Genomic DNA, 26,763 nt, shown 5'->3' with positions numbered 1-26,763 from the left:
CTTCTTCCCGGGATACAACACTGCATATTTCATGGAGGCATTAGTCAGACACCTCACTAAAACGCCTCACAGAAGATTCTCTTTTCCTCTGGGCAAGCTTTGCGTTGCTTGGCAGAGGCTGGTGTCTCAGAACAGCAGCGAACACCAGGCTGCAGGGAAACACTTTAAGTGCCTGAATGCTTGTGAGAAGTCACCTGATTTACGCGTACTTTGTTGGAGAGGGAAAATAAATAAATAATAATAAAGTGAGGTACTGACACGTTGTCCATCTGTTTAAAATATATATATATATATATAAATATATATTTTCAAAGGAAAACGTGCATATTTTTACCTACTTTCCTTTGGCCCCCAGGAGCCCTGAGCCTCTCTCAGATCGGCTGTGCGCCTCAGCACCTGCACCGGGATGAGGAAGGGCTCAGAGTGACTCCCCCACCCCGAACAATGGCCCCAAGCTCCTTCGGCTGTCGGACGGACGGGCGGCTGGTTGTGGGGCGGCTGGTTGTGGGGCAGACTCCTCCCCGAGTGCTCCCCGCCCGCCTCAGCCGCCCAAGTCCCATGAACTTTCTCCGGGTACCCCGCAACAAGCGGCCCGCAGCCGCGCTCCTCGGCCACCCATCACGGGTTCCGTCCCCACTCGTGTCCGCGGGACGCCCCGAAGGGGGAGCAGCCCACTCCTTTCATAGCCCACTCCCCTCATATTCCTCGCCCGCCCTCCGCCGCTCCCCATTCCCGCAGCACGCCCCGCCTGGCCCGCCCCGCTCCGCACACGCCCACCCCCGGCCCCTTCCCCAGATCCGGGCTGAGTCCCCGTCGTCGGTTTGCGCTCCGCGGGGTCGCTGCCCCTCCGACAAAGGAGGTGGGGAAGCAGAGGCGGGAGGACGGCGAAGAGGAGGGGAGTGGGACGCGGCCGCTCCGTCCGGATGCGGTGAGCCCCCGCTTCGCCCGGCAGCGCGGAGGGAAGCCGAGGAGCAGCCGCGGCGCTCCGCCACCATGGGCTGCTGCACGGGGCGCTGCACGCTCATCTTCCTCTGCTCGCTGCAGCTGGTGAGTGTGGGCACGGCTGGGGGCGGGGGGGGAGCGCAAGTTCTGCGATACGGGGCCGGAGCGGTTGCGGTACGGGCAGGGAGCATGGGGCTGGGGGAGCATCGTGACCATCCTCCGCTGTCCTCCTTCTTCGCCTCCCCGAGAGCCCCCGGCACGACCTCTCCTGCACTTTCCTCGTGTTCCTTTTCTCTGCTTCAGTGTTCCAGAGCGGGTAATTGAGATGAGGAGGACGCGTCTCCCTTTGTTTACTGAAGTTGGCGTATTTGTTTCGGAGAACAGAGTTGTCACAGGAACGAAGCGGCCCCGATTAGCGCTCACCCTTGCCCCGGCTCGTTAACGGGGCGATAACATAACGCTCTGCCTTCGGCGGTTCGTCCTCAGTCCCGAGAGGATTTAAAAACATTTTTCTTGTGACTCGGAGTCATCGTTTTGCTACACGATCCCTCCTAAGAGGAGCGCTGTGCCGCGCTAGGAGAGCGGTGGGGTTGACCGCTTTTCTCCCCCCCCCCCCCCCCCCTTTTAATTCCATTCTGGATTTCCCCAGCTATCTCTGGCAGCACTTTGCCGTGCCCTCTGCTTAAATCCAGCACAGACGAGTATTTCTCTTGACAACCCTCCTTAGTGTCGGGGCTTTGTGCCTGTGCCGACTGCTGTACCTCCATTGTGCTCAGTGCTCGGTACGGGATGGAGCTGAGCGGTGTAGGCACTTGGGTGGTACCCAAAGGCAGGGCAGGCGTGCCATTGTGCTTGTGCTGTGAGGAGAGCCGTGCTTCTGCCATTCGGGCTTTGTTTTTTTCTTGTTCTGCATCAGTTTTACGGATGCTCCTATTGACTGCAGGAGAATCACTCCTGATTTACTTCAACGCGTGTGGGAGGAGAGAGAAACCCTTTTTCTTCAGATATATCCCTCTACCGGTTATGAAGGTTATAATAACTGTATTTACTATTCTGGAGAATTACTTGGAGGCTATAAAAATTGAAGTAAAGTGTGAATAGCCACCATAATCTGCAGAGAAATGCATATAAAATCTTTCAGGAAAGGATTTGTGTTTTATAAGAGACCTATCAGATCATGTAACAACTTCCAAAAATGACTTTAATGTGCAGCTCTTTCTACTGTACTTACCTGCTTTATAACGTTCTGCTGTCATATCTGTATCTTTCAGGCGCTGATAAATGTCTGTGTGGTAAAATGCTTTCACTTTATTTCATTTTCATCTAAGGATAAGAGCTATGCTTTGGATGCAAGGTGTAATCTGGCAGATATGAACTTAGAGCTCAGGTGCTTACTGTGCCCTCTGTGGTGGCAGTGTTCAATGGATGCCTGGGGAAGTTGTCACCACGGGTGGTTTTAGAGCTTTTCTCAGAGGTCACAAGTATAAAGTGTGCACAGCACAACCACATCCCCAGACGTTGGTGTCTTTAAGTGATGCTTGTGTTATCTTGCATCCAAATATGGGGCATGATGCTGGCTGTGGACAGCATTTAGATGAAATGTTACAGAAGCCAAAGCACTTTTACTGCTTATTCCTAAGGTTTTGGGAGTACAGGCGATTAAACAACTTGGGAAAAAACTTTAGAATCATAGAATGGCCTGGGTTGAAAAGGACCACAATGATCATCTTGTTTCAAGCCCCATCTATGTGCAGGGTTGTCAGCCACTACACCAGGCTGCCCAGAGCCACATCCAGCCTGGCCTTGAATGCCTCCAGGGATGGGGCATCCACAACCTCCTTGGGCAACCTGTTCCACTGCTTCACCCCCCTGAGTGAAAAACTTCCTCCTAATACCCAACTTAAACCTCCCCTGTCTCAGTTTAAAATCATTCCCACTTGTCCTGTCACTATCTACCCTTTAGGAAGAGAGGTGGGCATGCATGTTAAGTTGTTTTACCTTAGTCATATCCTGCTAATGTTGGATAAGGGTCTGCGAGCAGTTCTGCCTGAACCTTAGGATAACCTTCAGATAACACCTGAGAAAACTGGACCTTATAAAATACTGTTGTTGACACCTTCTGTGGTAAACAGTCAGCCATACTATATAGGTGTGCTGTAATACACTGTGTAAGTTCTTTTTTGATATAAAATCATATAAAGTAAAAAGCCAAATTCCTGTAAATACATTCATTCCCAAGGTTTGGTTCTTGTTTGAAAACAATATGCAGTGTGTTGTGATCTTTATAGCATCTTCATTCACTGAAACTGGCTTCCTCTCTGACTTTTGTTTGGTGTGTATGTTTGCATGCTGCTGGGATGAGGAATTACAAGGTGGGGAGAACAACAGTTGCTGTATGGTGATATCCAGACCCTTAACAATAACCTGTATAAACTTCAAGAAGATTTTCTTGTACTTTTTCAATGCTGTTTGTCTGTCAGTGATTTTGACATAAAATGAAAATAGTTTTCAGTCGTGTTTTGGTTCATGAAAACGTCTGTTGCTGATTGACAACTTTTCTATTTCATAACAAAGTACATCTCAGTATTGAATCCAGTAATCCCATGATCATTCTGCGTGTAGTCTCATACCATATGTGTGCATCACCATCACTGTGTGTGACACGGGATTCTGGAGATAATCACATAGGTGGTCAGCTGGGTGGCACTAGTGCTGAAAGAGCTGCTAAAAACGTGCTGTCCTGAGCAATTTCCATATACCTCTGTAGGTTTTTTCTGCTTCTGGAAGCTGGGGGAAATTTGCCTAAGAACAGTGTTGTGCTCCTTGCTTTTAAACCCCGTGATCTCTGTCACTGTTCAAAGTGAAGCATTGTAATATACCATTTCCAAAGTTGTCAGGCTAATAACTCAGAAGTGTGTGCGTATCTTAATGACAGATTTATGCATAAAAAGATGATTAGGAGCTATGCATACGTCTGGAAAATATATCATGTGGATATACGAGTCCTTTGGATTGCAGCCATAATTCTCACTAGTGCCACCAGAAGTCACAGACATTGGCCTCCTCTGTAATAGAAAATCAAAGCAGCTGCCAGGGATGGTGTCTGCGCTAGCGTAACCGCTATGCCAGAGAAAACTACAACAGGAAAATGCATAAAAAATAAAGCAAATAAAAAAATTAAATTCTGGATGGGGGTAAATTCGCAAAGAATTGCAGACACATTTAGCTGTGTGAATCCAATTGATGTTAATATGTGTCACACAGTAGAAACCTTCACGCTGCTTTGAAAATGTGTTTCTGAGTAACTGCTGTTGGAGGATAATTTTGTTTTAACATTTACAGTAAGTGGAAGTTTGGAAGTTTTTGCTACCTAGGAGCATAAAGATAAGCATACACAAAGAACTATAAGTAGCAGAGATCGTGAATGAGATTTTCAGAATAGTGAATGGAAGATAAACAGAAGGTGCTCCGTCCCCTTTGCTGCTTTGAAAATCTCATTTCATGCCTTTTTCTTTGCTGCACTGAGTTCATTGTATAGATGCTGATTTAGCAGTCTATGTTCTGCCTAGCTATTGGCACAGAGCTGTCTATCCCCTATTTAACCTGTTACTTTCCAAATAGTTTGTGTCAACAGACCCCACGGGGAAATGATTCTCATGGAAATAGAGCTTCTCTATATCAGTGTTTTGACCAAGTCACTGGCGACTGCAGTTGGTTGCTTTAACAAACTGCTTTTTCTGAGTATTTATGGTGGTGATTGCAATTAACATTAATTATAGAGATGCAGACAAATCCTTACCCTTGGAGCTGAGACTGTAAATTAGTCTGAATTAGACTAAATGTGGCGTTTAACTACTTTTTACTATAAATAGTGGGATTTTAGTTATGTGAGGAAGTGAAAGATGCCTTGTACAGATTTTTGTCTCATTTGAAAATGATGTATTAAGCTGCAAACTAACTTCTATTAATATGCCTTTTCGCTATCTTACAGTTAGGCTGTCTGTGTTTGCTTATTAGAGCTGACAGCAGCTACTTAGTTAACTAACAGCTCACAGATTCAAGAGATTTGATAAATTGAGAAGGTAAAATCTCTGAACCGATAAATTGTAGCACCGTTTTATGTTGGTAAAAGAATCACTGGCCCATTGATCTGGAGATGAAGCATCTGTCCACTGATAAAGGCGGAGGCAGTGTGAGGGAGCAAGCATGGCCCTGAACAGTTTGCCGGTTGTGGGGTGGTTTCCTGCTGAGAAAACTGATGGGGGTATGGTATTTTGCTCAAATAACTCAAACAACATTCCCAAATCATGCAACTGTTGCTAGTGGCTGTGCCTAAGAGACTGATACGCTTGTTTTGCAGGTGTGCGAATGCCCTTAATGTTAACATTAGAAGTAATAGGCTGTGTCCAGGCAACTGCTTGAGTTACGCCTTAGTAAGCTGAAATCCAAAGTACGTGTTAGGTTGTATCTTTCTTTCAGGATCCCTATCAACAGGAAAAAAAGAGTAACAACTAGCAGTAAATGTTTTTCACTTTGTTTTCCAATTTTATATGATTGTTGAAAGATGCTTGTTATTAAAACACATTTTTAGTGCATCAGCGCTGCACGTTTAACCTCTCCACACACCAGCAATTCAGCCTTAGCAGTGAAATTCCCTTCTTGTAAAGCTGTGTGCTATACTTCTTTCACTTCAGTCATCGAAAGTTGGGAACTCAGGATTTCAGGAAGTCTGGACTTGCAGAGCTATCTGAAAGTTCTGAACTGGTGAGTCTGCTATAGAAGCCATGCCACAGTTTCTTTGGTTTTGGCTTTATTCACCACAGTGGGCTACTTTGCTACGGTTCCTTGCTGCTCCGTGATTGACTGTCTACTGTCAAGTAGAAATATAAAAAATATCTTCAACAGTTTTGAAATGTACGTTTTAAGGTTTTAAAGATAATAATGCAAATTAATTCACTGAAAGTTGTATATTACATAGCTCTCCTTCCTGTCTATAAGAAGAGTAGGTTTTGGAAATATTTATTTTAAGAGTATTGGAGGATGGATTTCATCTGTTACATTCTGCCACTATAAGATTTTTGAGACTGGGAAGCAAAGGTTGAGTTTTTGAAAATCATTAAAATTCAGAAGGGTTACACTGTTGGATCCAAACTGAGTTTGAGTAGTTCTTGCAGATCTTCAACACAGAATAGTTTTGTGCTTCTCTGAGATGGACTGCAACAGCAATTGGTTGGATGTTGTTAAAATCTTGCTGTGTTTTTTGAGGTCTTAATCTGAAACAGAAGCTTGTTTGACTAGACAATTTTAAATCATGTTTTTCAATATGTATGTTCTTTACATGCATTTGGACGTGTAAAGCAGATCCTCTCAGTTTGGGGACCAATCTGGTAAGTTAGTAATAAGTAGTCAAACCACAGTTCTTCTATTTTTCAGAAAAAGGTTCTTAGCTTCTCTGTGATATCCAAATTATTCTTACATACAGATAAAATAATTTAATTGATTAGGTGAGCAAAGAATCCAAAAAGTTGGAGATGACTGGGCCTGGTATTGCACAGGAAAAGCTAGTGGAGATTCTATGCTTCACTTGAGTAGGACCAGCATCAGTTCACGTGTTCAGTACAGATGCTGTTAAGGTAGTTGCTTATTAGATTTGCATAGTGGAAGGAGAGAGAACATATCCAAGAGTAAATTCTGATCAAATATTGGGGGAAAATAAGTCATAGTGAGAGCACTCACTGGAGCATGTTTTACAGGAAAGCTGTTGATTCTCCACCACTGACTAATTTTAAAACCCCTATGAATATAGCTCTGAAAAAATTTGTTCTAACATTGAAGTGTATCTGATGTGTTGGGCCCTGCCATGAGTAAGAGCTTTACCGCATAACTTTAGATTATCTCATGACTCTAAAGTTTTGCCGAAGCATAACAAATAGGGACATTCAAGCCTCTGTTAGGAAGATATTTAAAATACACAGTAATTCAGGCTGTTTTAAGATAATTGGCTTCTTAATTCGTTGTGGGTATAATACTATGGAAATAGGCTTGAAAAAGCAATAACTATTCTAGTATTCAATTGAATTTCTGAATACCCAAATTCAGTGTTAAATTCCAACCCGGGTAATTCTGTGATTCTGTGATTCTGTGATGACGTTGTTATTTATAATTTCAGAAAGAATATTTCTGTGATACAGCATAGTGTGTCAGATCTTTTGAGCTTATTTGTATTGAAGCAAAATATATTTTATCCATTCAATCCTGTAATTAATTGCTAAGCAAAACTGCTGACATTTTGGGGCAGAAGGCCTGTTATTGTCATCTGTAAGGGGAAATGAACTACATATTTTTGGTTGTAGATGAGTAATACAAAGAAGCAGTAATGACTGACTGTGTAGTTCAAGAGACTGATAATATGATACAGAGTTTTTCACCTCTAGGTCATGCTTTGAAATCCACTGCAAGTCAAATAAGGGCAAAAGTCATTATAGCTTATATGAAATGTTGACTGTCTTGGTAAGATGTCAATATCACTCTCACGTGAGTCCTAATTTTCATTTATTGAGGGTTTATTAGGAAGATCAAGGAGGTGGCCATGGCCATGGATTTTGAAGACCAAAGTGATTTTTTTTGCCTATATTTTCTTCAGGTCATAATTTGAGTGGTGCTAGCAAGACAGAATAATGAGGTTTGCAATGCCTTTGCTAGTACTGGAAGTGGTATCTTAGTTTGGAATGCAAGCACTGGGAGGCATTTATAAACTTGATGTCACATTAAATCAAAATGAAAAATAATGGTTTAAAAAATGCATTGATTTTATATGAATTTCACCTGTTTCATGGGTCAGGAAGAGAATATTTCTTTTTATTTAGTATGTTTTGCCTTAAAAATAAAATTCAGGCAATAGCAAGTGGAAAATTTCTCACTTTGAATCTTGAAGCCACTTGAATTAATCCAAAATGAGTCATTTTTCTCTTCATGTATCATATAACGATAGAATGGCTTGGGTTGGAAGGGACCTCAAGGATCATCAAGTTCCAACCACTCTGCCACATGTAGGGTTTCCAACCTCCAGATCTGGTACTAGAGCAGGCTGCTCAGAGCCCCATCCAACCTGGCCTTCAATGCCTTCAGGAATGGAGCATTCACAGATCTCTGGGCAATCTGTGCCAGCACCTTACAATCCTCTCAGTGAAAAGATTCCCCCTGATCTAGACCTTCCCTCCTTTAGCTTAAAACCATTTACCCTTATCCTATAATTATCTACTCACGTAAAAAAATCATCTCCCTCCTGTTTATAATCTTTATTTAAATATTGAAAAGCAACAATTAGATCTCATTGCAGTCTTCTCCATAATGAACGAGCCCAACTCCTTCAATCTGTCTTCACAGGAGAGGTGCATCAGCCCTCTGATCATCTTCATGGCCTTCCTCTGAGCCCTTTTCCTAGATCTCTACAGCTTCCTAGTTTGGGGGCACCTGATCTGGATGTGGTACTCCAGACTGGGCTTGACAAGGGCAGAGTAGAGAGGGACAATCCTTTCCCTTTCTCTGCTGGCCACCCCTCTTTCTGATGCAGCCCAGGATACTGTTGGCCTTCTGGGCTATAAGTGTACACTCAGCAGCACTGCTCTCAAGGAGTTCTTCTCCCAGTGTGTATACATATCTGGGATTACTCTGACCGAAGTGCAAAACTTTGCACTTTGCTTTGTTGATCCTCATTAAGTTCGCATGGGCCCACCTTTCAAGTTTATCAAGGTCCCGCTGTATGGCATCCCTTCCTTCTGCTGTGTCAACTGCAGGACAAAGAGTCGTTGACCACAGCTCTCTGGCTATGACCTTCCAACCAATTCCTTATCCACTGAATGGTCTACCCTTCAATTTAGAGATAAGAGTGTGATGGGAAACCACATCAGAAGCCTTGCAGAAGTTCAAGTAGATTATATCAGCTTGTTTTGCCTTTTTCCACTGATGCTGGTCACTCCATCATAGAAGGCCATCAGATTGATCAAGCATAACATTCCCTTGTTGAAGCCATGCTGTCTGTCTCAGATCACCTGCTCATCCCTCATGTGCCTTAGCATGTCTCCTAGGATGATCTGTTCCATGTTCTTCCAAGGCACATAGATGAGGCTGGCTGGCCTATAGTTTCCTGGCTCTTCCTTCCTGCCTTTCTTGTTAATGGGAATGATGTTTCCCTTTTGCAATCAGTGGGGACTTCACCTACAGACACAGCTTTTCAAATATGATGGAGAGTGGCCCATAAACCAAATCAGCCAGCTTCCTTACAACCCTCAGATGCACCTTTTCTGACCTCATAGACCTATACACATCCAGTCTCATGAGGAAGTCTTGGACTTGCTCTGACCTTACAGTGTGTGGGGAGTTTGCTTTCCTAGTTCACCGGGATGAGAATCCTGGCTGACAGTGAAGGCCTAGACAAAGAACTCACTGAGTACCTCAGCCTTCTCCATATCTGTTGTAGTCAGTTCTCAGCAAGAACAGTTAATGTGAGTCTTCCTAAAGGGTGTGCCAGTAGGTTTTTTGACAGTACACTGTTATACTCAGTGAGACTTGTTGTTCCCTGACAGAGAAGTGCCAGTAAGTTTATTTTATTATTATTGTTTTTCTGAATGTGTAACCAGTGAAACTTTGGTGATCTCATCCAGGATCTGTGCCCTTAGTGGGTCTGTAAGCTGGATTTAATCACTATTCTCTGATCTTAGGAACATACAGAATGCTTAAGATCCTGGTAATAAAAATATAGTAGAAGATTTTATTTTACTCCTTTTATTTTTTACTGTACTTCCTTATCATCTTGCATTTCTTCAAGTACTGTCATAACTTGCATGTAATCCCAGCTCAGATGGATTTTTTTAATGCTGTGGTGATCTGGGACTTGTTCTTACAAGTTGCTGAATGCCCTCCAGCTCTCATTAAAATCTCTGAAAGTCATTCTTGTACATATTGGCTCTTCATAATGATAAGTTCAAGCAAAAGCAGCAGCAAACCCCTTCCAACTATCAAGTGCCAGCAATGCAGTAAAATGAGAGTAAAAAGAAAAGTTTTCTACTTAATAAAATATATGGTCTCATCCAGAAAATTATCCCTTATTGAAGTTGACACCAGGTAGTAAAATGGAAAATGGTGATGAGAAAGTGATTGGAAAACAATTACTTATTTTGAGTGTGACTGTCTTTTTGAACATGCACAGGATTTTTTGTTTTATTAGTACCAAATTTTTTAGCTGAAGGTGAGTATAAACATATATGAAGAACATATGTTTGAGAATGAGCCAAATAGAACTTCCCTTAGAAGAGTTCTGATGCACACCAAAGAAGCTACAGATAAAGGAAAGGAGGAAGAATAACTGGGAGGTGAACCACGAACAGAAAGTTCCTAATATGTTTTTATGGCGAGGGAGATTCTGGTTGCAGGGTAAGCACTGTAGAAAAGTTCATTATAAACCAGGTGAGATGTTAGAGCCCTCATCTATGCACAGACTGTAGTTAACCCTGTGTGTGGGAGGAATTCTTTTCTAAGGTTTCACCAAAAACAAGATCTTAAGAAAATAACTTATATCTCATCTAACGTGCATCAAGGTGAGCGTGTTTAGATTCGAACTGGAACAGAAATCTTGCTGCTCCCACAGATTGTCTGAATAATTTACATCATAAAATCCTCAAAAGCCTCTCTGTCCTCTAATGTAGATAAAGATATTCTGCTTAGTGAACTGAAGGACGGTCTACTCGTGATCCCTACAGGTGCTGAAGATTATTTAATCAATCTATAATCAGTCAGCTGTACATTTTAAGGTACCTGTTTCAGTGTATCTATTAATGTGCATGTTCAGAATGCATTTAAAAATTTCCACGTTTGGAAGCAATTCTGGGTGTTTTCAGTTGATTCTTATGTTGGTGAAAGTTGCTGATTTGTTCTCAGCTTCATCTTTCTTCTGATAAACTGTTTCTGTTCTCATCAACATAAAATGCTCCAGCTGTGAAATGATAAAATTATAATACTATTTCCATTCTGCCTCAGAGTCTGCTCCTCTTTTTTACTGAGTGAGGCCATTGGCTCTCAGCTTTTTTCCCAGCAACTTCAGAGCAAGTTCCAAGCTTTAATCTTCACCAGCTTTGTTAAAGTAGGATTCAGGTGCTGCTCAACTCAGCCAGTGACTAGTGGGTCAAATTGACCCAGTAAACATCTGAATTAAGGTTCTGCTCATCCTGAAAATATTATTCACGTCTGTACTTATGTTGTCCCATAACAATACCCTGAGCTAAAAATACAGCCATTCTAGAGAACTGAAAGTGTCAAAGGTGTTAGCAATTGCAAACAACAGATGGAATTGCTCAGTTAAAATAATAAATTAATACTGTTGAGTAACATACTGTCATAAACAAGAATAAATCTCCTGTTTAGAGGATCCAAACATCTATTTCTCTCTCTTCCACCACTAGAAAAATTAAATATGTACAGAAATTATATGGTACTATGATCCATTTCCCCTCACTTGTAGAAAAACCAAGCACAGGGTTTTTATTGAGTGAATCACACCCATACAACATGAATAGGATTTCATATAATGTATACCACATTGTTGTGGTAGTTGTGGTTCTTCGCCTTGTGTTGATTGCACAGCATTAAAAAAAGGGATGGTTAGTTTAGAGAAGGTGGTAATATGAGCAGTGGATAAGGGGTTTCACAGAATAACTGAGCTAGTATTGTAATATACTGCAGTGATGCAGTCTGAGAACTTGTGGTGAGAGCACTGGAATGCAAGAAGTCCTTCCTAGTCTGTATTTATGATGGCAGATTAGACATATGATTGGTTGTAGCCTAAATACAAACTTCATTCAAATATCACAAAAGTGTTTAAGTGAATTGAAGTATTATAGATGCCTTGAATAGCTTTCAATGGTCTTTCTAATGCGTAATTTAATCATACTGGTTTGATGAAAGACAGAGCTGACCAACTTGTACCAAAATTAACCACAAAGTACTAATGTTGATTTAAATTGCCCTGGCATTTTTTTTTCTTTTTTTCTTTTTTTTTTTTCTTCTTTAAAAAGCATTTTGCACGATGGCTGGAAAGTAATGCTACCTGTAGCCTCTTCTAGTCATATTTAGCAAGGTTGTGTTCCTTAGAGTGTGCAAAAGAGTGATCTGTAATAGTTTCGTTGTGTTTTTTCATCTGTGGAAAGTTCCAAGTTTTGGTGGTCAGCCTGCTTCTGCAGAACCTCATGGCCGAAAGACTGTTTAGGTTAATCCAAGGTCTCACCGAGTAACAGAGATTCTGTTCCACATGAATCTCAGTTTTCTGTGAGATTTGGGTTTCTAGGACAATGTGCAGTTGTGCACATGCCAGATGTGCCAGAGTGCTTTGATTCTGCTAAGGTTTCACCCTGTTCGTTCAGCTGTTGAGAAATGCAAGTAATTAATGCTCCAAGTCCAGTAATGAGATAGTACTCTTAAAAATCATGGGAAGCACAATGAAGCTGAGATTGCCTCAAGATTAGGATGTGTGTCTATTGTCTCTGGATTAGGATATGTGTCTAAGATACATTTTGCCTAAAGAACACACAGACCAAAACAGGTAGTGAGCTAGGAAAAGGAAGCAGGCAAATGTTAAACAATTTGCTTTAGGCTCTACAGAAAGTCTCTCACATCCTAGTTCATGCAGTTTTTCTACTTGGTGTTTGCTTGTATTTCTGCATATAGTTACCATAATTTGCTTTTTGTATTGGCCACAAGTGGCTATAAATGTATTAACATTTTAATAGAAAAATTTGGTATATTTGGGTAGGCACATACTTTGGAGAATCCATTTCTTTTTAATTGCATGCTGTTTGCAAAGTAGTTTAAAAGTGCTAAAATTCACTGCAAGGACAAAAATATCTACAGTTTCTCTTTTGGAAAGATTATTTCTAAGTGCTGACAGATTTGAGTCCTTGAATTCTCTCCTGCAGAATGAGACATGCAGATACCTACACCCGTACTGACTACACATTTAGCTGGAGATTCTGTCCTGGACACAGGCTGTTAAGGAAGGCAAGAGTCAGGCTCTTAAAGTATCTGGAGATTGAAGGAATAAGGAGATGACCCCAAAATGCTGAAACTGACCATCTGCATGCGGAGAAAGGACAATTGTGGGGAAGGGAAAAGTTTTATTTTCTTTTTGCTGCTAGATTCAAGCACTGTTTAGTTTGCACAAGAACTAGGAATTCACGGTTTTCTCAGTCTATCACCTTTGTCAACTAATCTGCTTGCTTTAATTTTTGTAACTGGAATTGTCTAAGATATTATAGCATATTAATTGCAATGGGAAGAAGAAATGTTTATCACTTGTGTGGTAAACCTTGACTTCTGCACGTCCCGTTTTCTCTGAATGATAAAAGCACATCTGATGATGGATAGCAACTCTGCAGGTAAAAGGGTGATTTTCAGAACAGCCCATTCAAGATCAATTCCCTTCCTCCAAAAACAAAGCAATATATTACATTGGTGTTTAAGGGATAATTACTTTGTCTTTGAAGAACATAAAATATCAGAAACCTCCCAGATTGATTGTGCCAAGTTAGGAGCATCTCCTTTGCAGGAGTGAACAACATTATCTCCTGCTGAGAGTGGCAGGAACTATGGATGCTGACTGCCTTGCAGTCCAGCATTGCTACTGTGGGGGACTGAGTTGTAACCAAGGCAGCTGTGTCATTGGCTGGGCTCTATGACTACAGGCACTATTAGAGAGTGCCATTAGATGAAGTCATTAAGCCATTAGGAAGCCTGCAAAAATTCGTAGACTTTTGTAATCTAAACAGCATTGTGGTTAAGTATATACCCACTGGACATCCTCAAGGGAAGATTTCTTTCGCATGTACTGACTCTGTCAGTGTTACCAGCCAGCATTTCACTAGCATGAGATTTAAGCTTTGTAACATTTCATGGATCCCTACATCATGCGGAGCTGTGCTGGTCATCTATTATTAACATGATGGCACTTTTTGCTAGACTAGAAGTATCTTATCCACTTTCTTATTAAGTCTTCCATTACTTTAAGATGCTTTCAAAGTCTCTTCCATTCTCATCTTATTAGTCAGGAACAAAGGCTTTTCAGATTTCAGAAGCTAATATATGCTGATATCTGGATAGGCAAGCAAATACCTCAGTTTTTGAGGTCATTTTATAATTTAATCATGTCTTCAAGCCTCATACACAGTCTTTATAAAATTCCTCTTGGTGTCCTATCTGAATGCTTATTAACATGCATTTATAGTTTTGCATTAGAAATCCCGGCTCTGTGTGGAAAAATGAGACTTTCTCTGGTTCCCATCACTAGATACTCTTTTGCACATATACAAAATTTGAAGAACTTAGAAAAAGTTAGAGGCAACATTGTGCTTGCTTACACAAATTGGTGGAGACAGTTGCATGTTCATTCTGCTTTAAAATGGCCAGAGGCAAGGCAGTTTACATCTGGGAACCATGGAGTTAGCTTGGTGTGGTGTCGTGGTCAATAACCCTGCTGAGAGTAACATAGCTCAGGCACAGGGCTGTGCTAATGCATCCACAGAGCTTCTGTTTGAAGATGGACTGTGCCTGGACTGATTGGATTACAGTCAGAGCAACCAGACCCACTGTTGTAGAGAGATGCGTCTCAGTAAAATTAACGTTGTTAGATATGGGTTCTCTCTGTTATCTAAACAGTTGTTATTACATGAGTCTTTACCTATTAACATTGAAGTATTTTATGCTAATTCTTACTAAAAAAATCAGAGTGAGGTGTGCTGGGTTGTTCTTGTCACTGAACAACCTTAAGCAAATATAATCCAGTGACTTCAGTCTGCTAGATCCTGAATCAGGCTGAGTAAACCATCCAAATCAGAGAGCAGAAAGTTACTGATTAGCATACAGAAAAAAAAACCCAACAAATAATTAAAGAAACTTGAAGTATATTGAAACTGAATGGTTATACCAAATGTATTTATTTAAATCTATTGTATAGTTCCTGCAAGCAAAGAAACTTGATTTAGTCCTTAATAACTTGGTTGAAACAAAGGGGCAGGTTCTGTTGTAATGTCTGATTTGTTGCCTATTACTGCCATTGCACTGTGTAGAAGACCTTGCTGGAGGCCATATGGAAGCTGAGTCAAAGCCAGGAAAAAAAACAAAACATGACTCGCAGGCTCATGGCTGAAACACAAGATGACCATTTGTCTATGTTTTTCTTATCTGGTGCTTTCAGACTCAGAAAAATTAGACTTGAGGTTGAAGTATTCATACTTTTTTGTAGAACAAAGATGGATCTTTTCTTTGGGAAAGCTTGGTTGTACCATGCTTATCTGTTTTTAAGCAGCAAGATAAATGGGGATAATAGTGATAATACATCTCAACTCATGATCACCTGCTTTTTCTATTATTAAATTGTTCAAAACTCATTGACTGTGGCTCTCTAGCTTTTGTAAGTCCATTAATTTCAATGGAGCAATGGTCATACTTGCTGAATATCAATTTTAAGAGATGACAGCTGAGTGCTTGATGGTAAGCATCCTTCCCAATTTTATGCTTTCAAATATTTTCTCTAGGTTTTAGAAAAAGAAAAACACAGATGTCTTCACCATTATTTTCCTTTGTGTGTGTATATGAGGAGTAGCTACTGTTAATGTTTCTACTTATGGACAAGTTAATCTGTTGTTGTTCAGATGAGCACTGTATGTCTTGCAAGACAAAGCCCATTTCAGGTGCATGGTGTTTACATACATCAAGAGGCCTGATGCAAGTAAGAATTGCAAGAGTAACAGTTATCCAATATTCTTCAATGGGTGAGTATTTATACACAAAGATTTATATGCCACAAGACTGAGGTATGGCTGAGTACAATTGATCAACATCACAGACAGTCTGCAACTCCAATTTTGTCAAGCGTACGTGTCTGTACTTACGGATGCCCACATTTTGGCCGTTCTCTCAATATTTGTTATAGTCCTCCTAGATTTGTTTCCACAGTACCACATTTACACTCATGGAGTCAAGATTCTGTTGTTAAAAAAATGTACATATATGCATGGGCTCATCATAGGAAACTGAAGTGCATGGATGGGGGAAATTGCCATATCTTTGTATTTCAAAATTTCTCTCTCTTTTTTTTTTTTTTTTCCTATTAAACAAACAAAAGTACAGAAAGCTAAAGGTGTGAACCAAAACCTCTTGAAAGTCAGTCGAACAGATCTCATTTATTTCAGTTTTTGTTTGGTTCAGCCTCAAATGCTTTTTTCAGCAATGCTTTTTTCTTTTTTCTTTTTTTTTTTTTTTTCCCCTCCAGATACTTAATTATTTTGCATTTAGCTCTCTTACTTTGCTAGGCAGAAACTCCCCTGTATCTGGAATTCTTGTCTCAAGACCTTTCATAGGTGCTGGGAGGGGCACATTATAGGCGCAGTGTTAACTTTTCAGCAGAGAGAAAGAGATGTGACCTGAACCTGCATTTCAGGTCTGGAACCAAGACGTCCCGCAGCAGCCATGATAAACAGACGTGACACATGCCAAAAGGATTTTATTTTATTTTTTCTGCAGGATGTTATACCACCTCTTCAAATGCTACGTTAATCTAAGACTTCTCTTGTCTACTGCTGCAGCTTTGTCCATATCAAGGACTTTGCTATCCTAGGGCAGCTACCTGGGGAGCTGAAGTTTTCCTGCCCTGAGCTAAGAAAAATACAGAACAGTTACTGTACAACTTTATGATGTAAAGTAGATAGTACGTAAAAAAGTGAGCAACATGGTATTCAGCTGCTGTCAGCCCTGGTTGTTCTTGTTGATGTGTGTTCTGTTTTTTACCAACTGGCCCAAATTATTGTAGGGATGTGGTTCCCAATCTGAAGTCAGTCCTCTGGATAAGACCTTTCCAGCGAGTGTAGCAGTGTAGACAGACTTCCTCTCTTTCTTTCTGTATTTCTTTCTTTTTTTTTTTTTTTAGAAACCAATATTTTTGTTGTTATCTATGCACGTATATGACAAAAAAAAAAAAAGTGGTTTGCACAGTAAAACCAAAATATTCCAGTCTTATTCAAGTATAATATCATGTGAGTAATATGATTTGATAAATATCACATAATTGTACACGTTTTTTGTTTTTTTTTGTTTTTTTTTTGTTTTTTCTTTCTTCAAGTATCCTTTTGATTAAACCTCTGTGCTTCTTTAAATATTTCTGCCTGATTTTCACAGAGGAAAAGCTTGTTTCTTTTCCCATTTTATTCTCTTTTCTTTTTAAGACTGGTGAAGGCAGGTTTATGCTTACAAATAGGATTTATAGTAAAGATGTTATTTAACAGCTCTCCCTTAGTAGCTCACCAGTAATTTGATATATAAGGCACCTGGAAGAGGCTTTAGAAGAACAATGAAGTGGTTAATGAGGAAATTGATAGTGGAAAAGCCCACATATTTGAGGGGGGGGAAAGACTTGAGTGGCAATTTTGTCTTAAATACTCTTGAGTGTAATACATTTTTTTTTCTTTGTCCTCATTTCTAAATATGTATTTTGGAACCCTTACAACTGATTGTGAATGTTTTGGTGGCTTTACAAAAGTCTGTGAAGTAAATCCTCAAGGAAGTATATTCTAAAGTAATTTTCAGAAGAGATGTTCCTTTCAGATGGGATTTATCCAGGAACATTACTGTTAAAATGCTATTATAATATAGGTAGGGGGGAAATGTGACAAGATGAATCTGTAATAGTTCCTAGCAGAAAATCTTGGTACTACCAGACTTAACATTTTCAGATATGTTGTTTTTTTCCCTAACTTCCAATCCTACTTTCTGAAAATTTGACTCCCACAGATATCCAGTTTGAGAACCACATTGTATATAACCATTACGATTTTCAGGTGACTTTAGGATTATTTTTTTTCTGCATTTTGAGCTCAGCCTCTTGTTGTTGCCTCCTACTGTTCGTAGTAATTTGAAGGCTTAAAGTTATCTTGAGTTTTCAAGTAATGGCTTATTTTTAATTATCAACATTACTTCGTTTTCAGGTTGTGCTTGGTTCTTTACAAATAAGAGATGGGTATCTTGTTAATGACTCTAGGGTCAGCGTGTCACCCAGCATCCACTCCCTGTGGACCTGACAAAACAGTGATGCTGTTTCAAGGAATGTCACAAACACCAGGTCAAATATACTTAAAGCTTTGGTTTCTTGATCATCAGAGGTTCTTAGAGGATCCTATTGCTTTCCTGGCTGGTGAAAAAACATTCACAAAGATAAATGATCAAAGGAACAAATGAATGCATGGTTGTTTTATTTATTTATTTATTTATTTTTAATTGTTATTATCCCAGTGGTTTAGATCATTCTGTTCAGTCAGTGGAGTTCAAAGACCCTGGTTTCAGATCACTGAAAATTTACTACTTATATACAAGGAGAATCTCTTAGTTTGTACAGCATCTGGCCCCATGAAGCTGGAACATCAATACGCATCCATAATCAAATTCATGATATTTTAAATCTTCTGTAGATTACATCTTATGAAATATATAAACACGTAAGGTTCAGCCTATGAAATATATACATATATAAGATATATGGCTTAACAGCATGTTCTGTGTGAGCAAAATGAAGTCTAAGGATCAAATTTTATAGAAATCTCCATTAATACACTAGTTTAAGAAAATGCTACACCTATGTCTAACAGGCAATACAACATGCTGCCTTCTGTCAATTCTGTCAATAGTTTTCTTTTTCATTTCATTTTTAATGCAAACTATACAACTCTTGATGTCTTTGCTATTCAGGAAATTTTACTTATTCCTCTGCTATATATGATGGTATTATTTTTCTCAACCAAAAAAAGAAAAAAAGCTTTCAGCCAAAAAAAAAAAAAAAAAAAATGCCTTCAGTAAGGAAGTTGTGGCAGAAAACATTATCTTTGTACTTAGACATTCTGTCAGGATGCCTTGCTAAGAGTTGATAGGTCTTGAAGTACTTTCAGTCTCCTCTGAGGATGCCTAGCTGACTTCTGCTTTGAGTAAAGTGACACATTTCCCTCTGTTATTGTCTGATTTGAAGCTGTTGCCTTAATGTGTCATGACAGGTACAGTACAGGTGAAGAGCATGTAAAAGAGGGAAGGCAAAGCTACACAAAAATTATCAAGTAGCATTAAAAAGAACTGTGAAATTCAACATCTGAATTTATATGCAGTATGTTTCTAACTGAAAACTCAACTTCTCTTGTGGTATGAAAATTGCAATTTATGCAAAATTGTGTCATGCTTGTTATTAAAAAGAAACTGCAAGCATTGCCGTAAAAAATATCAACACGCACAGGAAAATAGAATTATTTTAGGTGAATGTCTCAAAGTTGGGCAAGTTTCACTGTGAGAAGTGGGTGTTCTCTGTAAACAAACATTTTTCTCTTTGCTTTCTTCAGCTTAACTCACTGTGCAGTTGACCCATGGGACTGCCTGTTTCTAAAGGAACTGGTACTGGAGGAATGATTTAGTTAACTTATGAGAGCAACAGGACTAAGAATTTTCAGGCCTGGGCATTGTTTTGTTTCTGACAGGATCTGAATAGTTCATGGATTTTTACAGAATAGTTTTATTTACAGTTGAATCCATATTTTTGAATAAAACATCTTTTGGTGTAAATTTTCTATCAGTTAATTAACGTACAACATTTAGATTGCATTACTACTGCTCTCCCCAACAACTGTCTAACAGTCAGTGCACACTTCAGTATAAGCCTCTGAACAATGGCTTTCTTAGTATGAATGGGAAGTTTGAATATAAATTTTAGCTGTCACTGGATAGGCTTCTATTAGTTTGGTAGGTTCCATATTTGACATAAACATACAGAGAAAAGATTTCTGTACTGAAAAACAAACTCATATTTGATATTTCATGTAGACCAATGAACAAAATTCAATAGATACGTGCAGCTGAAATTAAATGGATGCATCTGTATATCTAAGACCAAGATTTAAGCTATAAATAATTAAGTTTTACAATTTTATTAGGGCTTTTTTTAGTATAGAACTCTGAAAAGGATTGATAAGCAAATTGTGGATGCAACATAAGGGATAAATAGTGAAGCCACTTCATACTGAATGTATCAGTCTTATCATAAATTGTGTGGAGACTATCGTCTGGAGGAAAATTACAGTGGGCACCAGAAAAGCTGGCAACTGCATTTTCAAATTTATAGATGGAAATAAAAAGAAAGTAATTGTTGGAATTCTGTGTTGTGTGATATATTCTTGCATAGTCTTCTATTTTTGTGTGTGCAAAGGGATTAATTTATAAGTATATGTAAAAAGACAATTTTTGTGTGTTTGAGCTCATAAACAATTTTTTATATGCCTCTTATTTCATAATATTTCCTTTAAGACTTGCAAACATTTATTTTTAAGAGATTTCATAGATTATTCTCTACTATATGTGGCTCTTATTCTTCCTGTCTTCTATTAAATATAATGTGGAAGGTTAGATTTTTCAGTTACAGAACTAGCAGTGGGGTGTATTTCAGTCAGGACTGGATATAGTTTCTTTGATTGGAATGTGATTTACTAGGTTATGTATATCTTGTAAAATAAATTACGACAGCTAAGTGCAAAAATAGATATATTTTCTTCCTTCTATAAGCCTTTTATGTGGCTGTTTTGTCTACTGCCTTTCAGTAGATAGAAAATTTATGTCAACTTTTGCCAAATAGATGTTCAGATAGTATGTTATTAATGTGGCAGAAACTTGTTAAAATGTTTTCAGGCATCAGTTTCTTCCACAAGGTGTTCATGCTGACAGACATGCAGATGATCTGAAGTTTTGTTCTCTCAGAAGCCAGGACCGGTTTTTATTTCTGCATAAGTGAAATCATAGAGTCATAGAATCCTTAGAGTTGGAAGAGGCCTTTAAAAGTCTTCAAGTCCCACTCTCCTGCAATAAACAGGGACATTCACAGCTATACCAAGTTGCTCAGGGCCCAATCTAGTCTCCAGTAATGTGAATAAATATCAGTATTTATTGGTAAGGTGTTTGTTTGAGATATGTGATGGCAATGTGTCGTGGTTTTGTAAGACACAATGGCTTCTTCCTTCTAACTTTAAAATCCACACCAAGAAAATCTCTAGCATTTTCCCCCATCACCTTGACAGGTAGATCAGCAGGTTTGGGTTTTGTTTTGTTTTGTTTTGTTTTTTACATCAAAGGATTGTATGTCCTTTTTGAAGAGCATGGAAAGGAGTGGAGTGCATTTATGAAGCCGAAACTATTCTGAAAATGCCACATGAATTGGGTTACCCTTACCATGGTGTGATGGTATCTTTGCCTGAATTTTCATTTGCAGAATCTATGGAAGCCTGGGGAGTATAAATGCATGATGTACCCGTTCTGGTGAGAGAAAATTTGAATGAACTATGGCTTGGTGGTTTGGTCAAGCATGAAGACAAAATGGATATAAAAGCTATGAATTTGCCTTACTGACCTGGCTTTTTTTGTAAATCGCTTGTACTTTGACATTCTCCAAACCCATTAGCTTATACACTTTTTTTTTCTGTTTTACTTAGGGACATGCAAATAATGTTTTTCGAAATAGTTCTCGAGACTGCACTTCAGGGAACACTTATGACAGATGCAAATCTACAGATAATTCCAGGATTTATTTTTTTGTTTGTTTGCTGTCAGAGAACAGGTTTATCCATGACTACACAGGCAATTTGGATAGTTCTTGTTTAGTGCCTTCTTGAACTTGAAGTAGCAAGTTGCTCCTGAAGTAGAACAGGAGAAGCAAGTCTTAGGTATTGACCTTGGATAATCATGTTCAAGGTAGTGAAACCAGAGCGAATCAGAAAAAAGAGTAGATTCAGTGTAATTGGTAGAAACTGGAAAATATGAATGCTGAATTAAGATCTGGTAATGTTTTTCAGTGTGTTAAGTAGGTCTTCTCAAGTCTTACATTTGATTGGCAGCTGTGTTATAGGACCAGTACTGCATGTGAAGATCCACGTGTGTAATGTAATGGCCAAGTTCTGATCATGGGCAAAAGAATTTGAATGAGTGGTTCTTGTGGTAATGACTGTCATCTTCTCTTACCAATTTCATTAATATGTATCTGATGTTTTTTTGTATTCCTATTACATTTCTATTTCAATATTATAATTATATAAGTAGTTTAAGAATTTTTCTTGATAATTTATAGATATGAGCACAGTTAAGTCAGCTCTAAGAAGGATTAGGTGTTTGCTCATGCAAAAGTAAGTATTTGATTTTCCTGTAGCGTTTCTTTAAGAATTATTTTAAGAATTGAAAATCAAAAGCCAACTTTCCTTTTTATTTTTATTTATTTATTTATTTAATCAAATAAAATTTTTTAGGCTAGTGTATATTTGCATATTCCGTGTCTTCTGTGCTTCTCCAGTTACAGCTTTTTATTGCTTCTCACCAGCTATGACTTAGGCAGAAAGTAACTTATGATGCATTAGAGAGAATGGTATCTGCTAGTTCTGCTAGTTTGTTTTTCTTTTTCTTTCTTTTTTTTTTTTTTTTTTTTTTCTTTAAACCACTGCATATGGACATCATCAGTATCCTTTTTTATGTATTTTTACTATCAGTTCAGAGAAGTGGAACAAATGTGAGCAAGAATAGATTTCATTTGCTATTCTTCTACAGTTATCCCGTTAGTACTTTATTACTTACTGAGAACTATCTTGAAGTAACTGCATGGTTCTGCTTAAGAGCAAAGATCTGATTAATGGCAAGGTTTTGATCTTTTTTTTCTATCTTTATTGGGGAATGCTAACTTCAAGCATAAATTATGCCATTACCTTACTTGGAGTTAAACATAAGGAGCGTGGAAGATGCTTGCTCTTTGCAGGAGAGCTCATGACATTTCCTCATTAGACATACTTTCTTCCAGTGGCTGGAGGCACATTTTTCACATAGAGATCTCAATTTTTACATAACTATGCATTATTCAGGATTCGAATTTATGTTGATATGTTTCAGGCACTTGGCTATTTGGAAACCAGTCATAATTATTTTTAAAGGTATCAGAGATACGTGATTATTTGCCTAAGTGAAAGGTGATTATTTTCTTATTCTCTATTATCTTACTGATCATACAACTGTGACAAAGCAGTATGATGGACAGTGCGTTGTCCTTTCATTTTCCTGTCAAGCAGTGTCTGAACTTTTGTTTGCTGAGACAGAGGATGGCCTCAGGCAGCATCTACAGGCTCTTTGGGCAGGTTCTCCTTATACCTGCTCTAATGGTCATTTCCACTGAGGCATTCATTGTGACGAAGAGATACCAAGAATTGCATGGAAATACTTTTATCTTGCTCCTTCTGAATGAGGTTGTTATCACTAGAAGCATTTCTAGAGGTATTTCATTGCAGCTTATGCATTTCAGCAGCTGTTCAGTCAGTGCTTGAACCACAGGTGGTCTGATGTGCTCTGAAATGTAGACTTGTGTTCTTTCATCTCTGTCCTCAGCAAATTATGAATGAAATAGATATCCCCACTTTGCTATTCTCTTCTCCATTCGTACAAACACATACAGAGATTGAGTAGATCACAACTTAGTTCTTAGTGTCATGGGTTTGAAGCTTCTTATGCTGAAGAAGAAATTAAACTTGTCTCCCATAACCTTTTTAAATGCTCTCACTATTTTAGAGAGGAAGCAGTGAATTCCCCCAGATGTCTTTACCAGCCCAGGATTGGTGCCACTACGAAAGACTGACTAAAAGTGTGAAAGTCCCTCTGTGAAAATCTAACTTTGAAGTGCCTCAATTAGGATGTTCAGTTCCCCTTCAAATTTCTGGATTCAAATTTTTTTAGGTATGGATTTAGATGTCAAGCACTTCTTCCCTCTTTACGCAAATCTGGCCTAATGCAGGAAGTTACATTTCAAAGTCCTGACGGAGTGGTTTTGGCTGACACTGGGGTTAGGAGTAATTAATGGATACAAAGAGCTCCTCAGGTTCAGAGCTAGGCATAAAAATCCCTGTAATGTATTTAGACTGTAATCTTAGAGTTGCTATCTAGCTGGTATTGTTTTCTTAAGACATTTTCTTTAAAGGCAGTGAATCTTTAGGGGAACATAGGATCACAAGTTCTGTAATGAAGCTTAATGCTCAGCTCATGGAATCAATTAGGTGAAATCATTAAATCAGTTATAGCTTGAATATTTCCACCAGGTTCATAGGAAAAATCTTTATCAACAGACATACTGCAAAAGCAATGAGTAGGCAGCACAAACCTTTCTGAAAGGAAATGTAGTTCAGATTCTGAGAGAACTGTGTTTTTGCTTCTCTCTATATCCAGATTTGACTCGTGACACTCTAGTACATTTCACTTCTGCTCTCTGTTACCTCTGTGCTTTTCCCAGGATTCCCCTGCCCTGGAGTGCTTTTTCATTACACCCAAAATCTTTACAACATCCTATTCAAATCTTGCCTTAGCTTAAGAAACTCAAATAGAAGCCATAATTTAACTTCTACCCACTGGAATATATATATGCCTAGTGTCAGTAGCTAACAAGTTGTGTACTTCCACATAGCCATACCTTCCAAATAACCATGCTAGTACAACAGACCCACTTCTTGATCCTTGAAGTACCATATAGGCTGTTTCAGTGAGGTCCGTGCTATACTTATCTGTGCAATTACTCATATACTTTATATACATAAACAAATTCCATGTCACTTGCATACCGAAGTGATTTCCAAGAGCAGGGCCAGTGATTCTTTGCTGATATCCAGCTGTGTTTCTTGTTATATGTTATATGTATGGATATAGTAAGTCATAAAAATCAATGTGGATTTACATCAAAGCAGAATTAGGTAGCTTGGTTTTGTACTGTAGCTGTTGAACTATCTGCTTTGCCATTCTTAGCATCTTTGTTGTCCATACCTGCCATCTGTTGAGAATGTACATCTGGGTTAGGAATAAGTAATTTTCTTCCTTGCTACACATTTTAACATGCTTAAATGTGGATATCTATAAGTTTTAGATAATTGAAGAAGGACAGAAGGAAATTAATGTTTCATGCTTTTTAAGAAATTAGTGCATGGTCTTGCAGCATCCCAGTGTGTATCGTTGTCTGGCTGAATTCCTCTGGTTTTTCTGAAGTATACTACTGATGTTTTTCAAAACGAGAACTATTGATTATTATGGTTCTACTGGGGAATCACTGCTGTCTTTCTAGCACAGATGCCTTTAACCTTCTGAGAATTGACATCTATTTAGATGAGTTGTCATCTATTTGATCTGTAAAGAGCCTTGAGTAGTTTAGAGGTGGTATGGACATCATGCTTTTTATATGCAGCTTATCACTGAACTGAATGTGTACTGCTGTGCTTTTAATTATTCAAGATACACTTGAAAAAATGCAAAAGCAGAGAAGAAAATCTGAACAAGCTATTAAATGGCTTCAAAGCAAAAACCAAATACAAAATTGGAGCATATGAAGAACACAATCTCCTGTTCAGTAGTTGTAATGAAGATGGAAGAGTTGAACAAGCCATTGTTTTTTCTTGGGAAAATATAGGATGGTCACCAAGACAGGGATCCAGAAACTGATAGTGCTGGATAAAACATACACTGATTGCAGCATGTCCAAACAATTTAGAAGACCATTTTTTTTTTTTTTTTAACTTGGTGATTTGGATTACAAAAGGGCTGCGAATGAAAATTTAGGATGCAATTTTAAACCTTTACAGAAGCTTATAAACATTAATGAATTAATTCTCACAGTCTGAGTTGGGATGATGCACTTGTACACATACGTATTTTTAAGCATAGTTAGACTTCCCATAGGTTTGGTCAAATTTTTGGAGTAGTTTAATCTGAAATAACAATAAACATAAAATAATTAAAAAATTGGAACAGATCATTTAGCACTTCAGAAAGAAAACATAACTTTCCAGTGACTTAAAATCTGTATATAAATGGATATTCAGTGGCCCATGAAAGCCGCAACATCGATATAAATGATAAAGAAGTGACTCTTCTGGCATGTGAAATTGTCATCACTGGTCCAGTGAACTTTTCTAGGAAAGTCGTCTGTAGGCTCACATTGTGTCCTTGTTATTAAGCACTTTGTACATGAGACATTATTAATCTATATCCTCTGAATGATCTCTAAAGCCATTTAATCCAGCCTTTACTTTCAGCAAAGCTAAAAATGATCTAAAAGCAAACCAGTATTTTTCATTCACCAAAAAGTGGAACAGATTTGTTTTTTATATTGATCTGCAATAGTCATGCAAGCAAGTATTTACTGGAAATGTCAGCAAGGCAAGGAAAGATTTTTCATTTTTCATAACAGCTCCTTTCTGAAGTATGCATAAAATAATTTTTGCTTTAGAAATGGAGAGTAAGGTGGGGAGAAGTAAATTTGTTACAGATGAAGGACTCAAGTTGACATCAGAAATCTTCATTTACAAAAGTTTTATTAAGAAGAGGTTCATATTAAAAAAGGCTATATACAGAATTCAAAACTAGTGTTATTTCTTTTATATCTCCCTTATGTGGAAGTAAAAAGTCAGGCATGGCAAGTAATTTTGTTTCTATGAGGGTAAAAGGATAAATAATCTGAGAATTTTTCGTAGGCATACTTGATATCCTCAATTTTAAATGCAGTAAATATCTGTCTGTAACTTCTTATGCAGCAGTAAAAGCAATACTATTTCTTGCTTTAAAGCCAACCCTTATTAGAAGTTAAGTTCCTTCATGAAATTTATAGTAAAGAACCATTTATTGAAATTACCTTGAAAACATATAAGAATACAAACACATTTGCAACTTTGGGGCACAAGGATATTTTTTCCGTCACTC

General features: G+C 38.5%; 1 protein-coding gene across 6 annotated transcripts in view; it reads left to right on the top strand.

Moving 5' to 3' along the window:
- Positions 1-793: 793 nt before the first annotated feature.
- Positions 794-26,763, top strand: part of NKAIN3 (sodium/potassium transporting ATPase interacting 3) — a 315,711-nt gene continuing 289,741 nt past the window's right edge. For all 6 annotated transcript variants that reach the window (XM_085539514.1, XM_085539513.1, XM_085539515.1 and 3 more), the window contains exon 1: positions 794-1,047. In XM_085539514.1, coding sequence (XP_085395640.1) covers positions 994-1,047 — 54 coding nt within the window. In that variant the 5' untranslated portion in view covers positions 794-993. The remainder of the gene's footprint in view (positions 1,048-26,763) is intronic.

The sequence above is a fragment of the Coturnix japonica genome, chromosome 2 (assembly GCF_054131305.1).
Source record: "Coturnix japonica strain WE chromosome 2, WE-NBRP24, whole genome shotgun sequence".
NCBI classification, from domain to species: Eukaryota; Metazoa; Chordata; class Aves; order Galliformes; family Phasianidae; genus Coturnix; species Coturnix japonica.
This window is presented reverse-complemented; position numbering and strand designations above follow the sequence as displayed.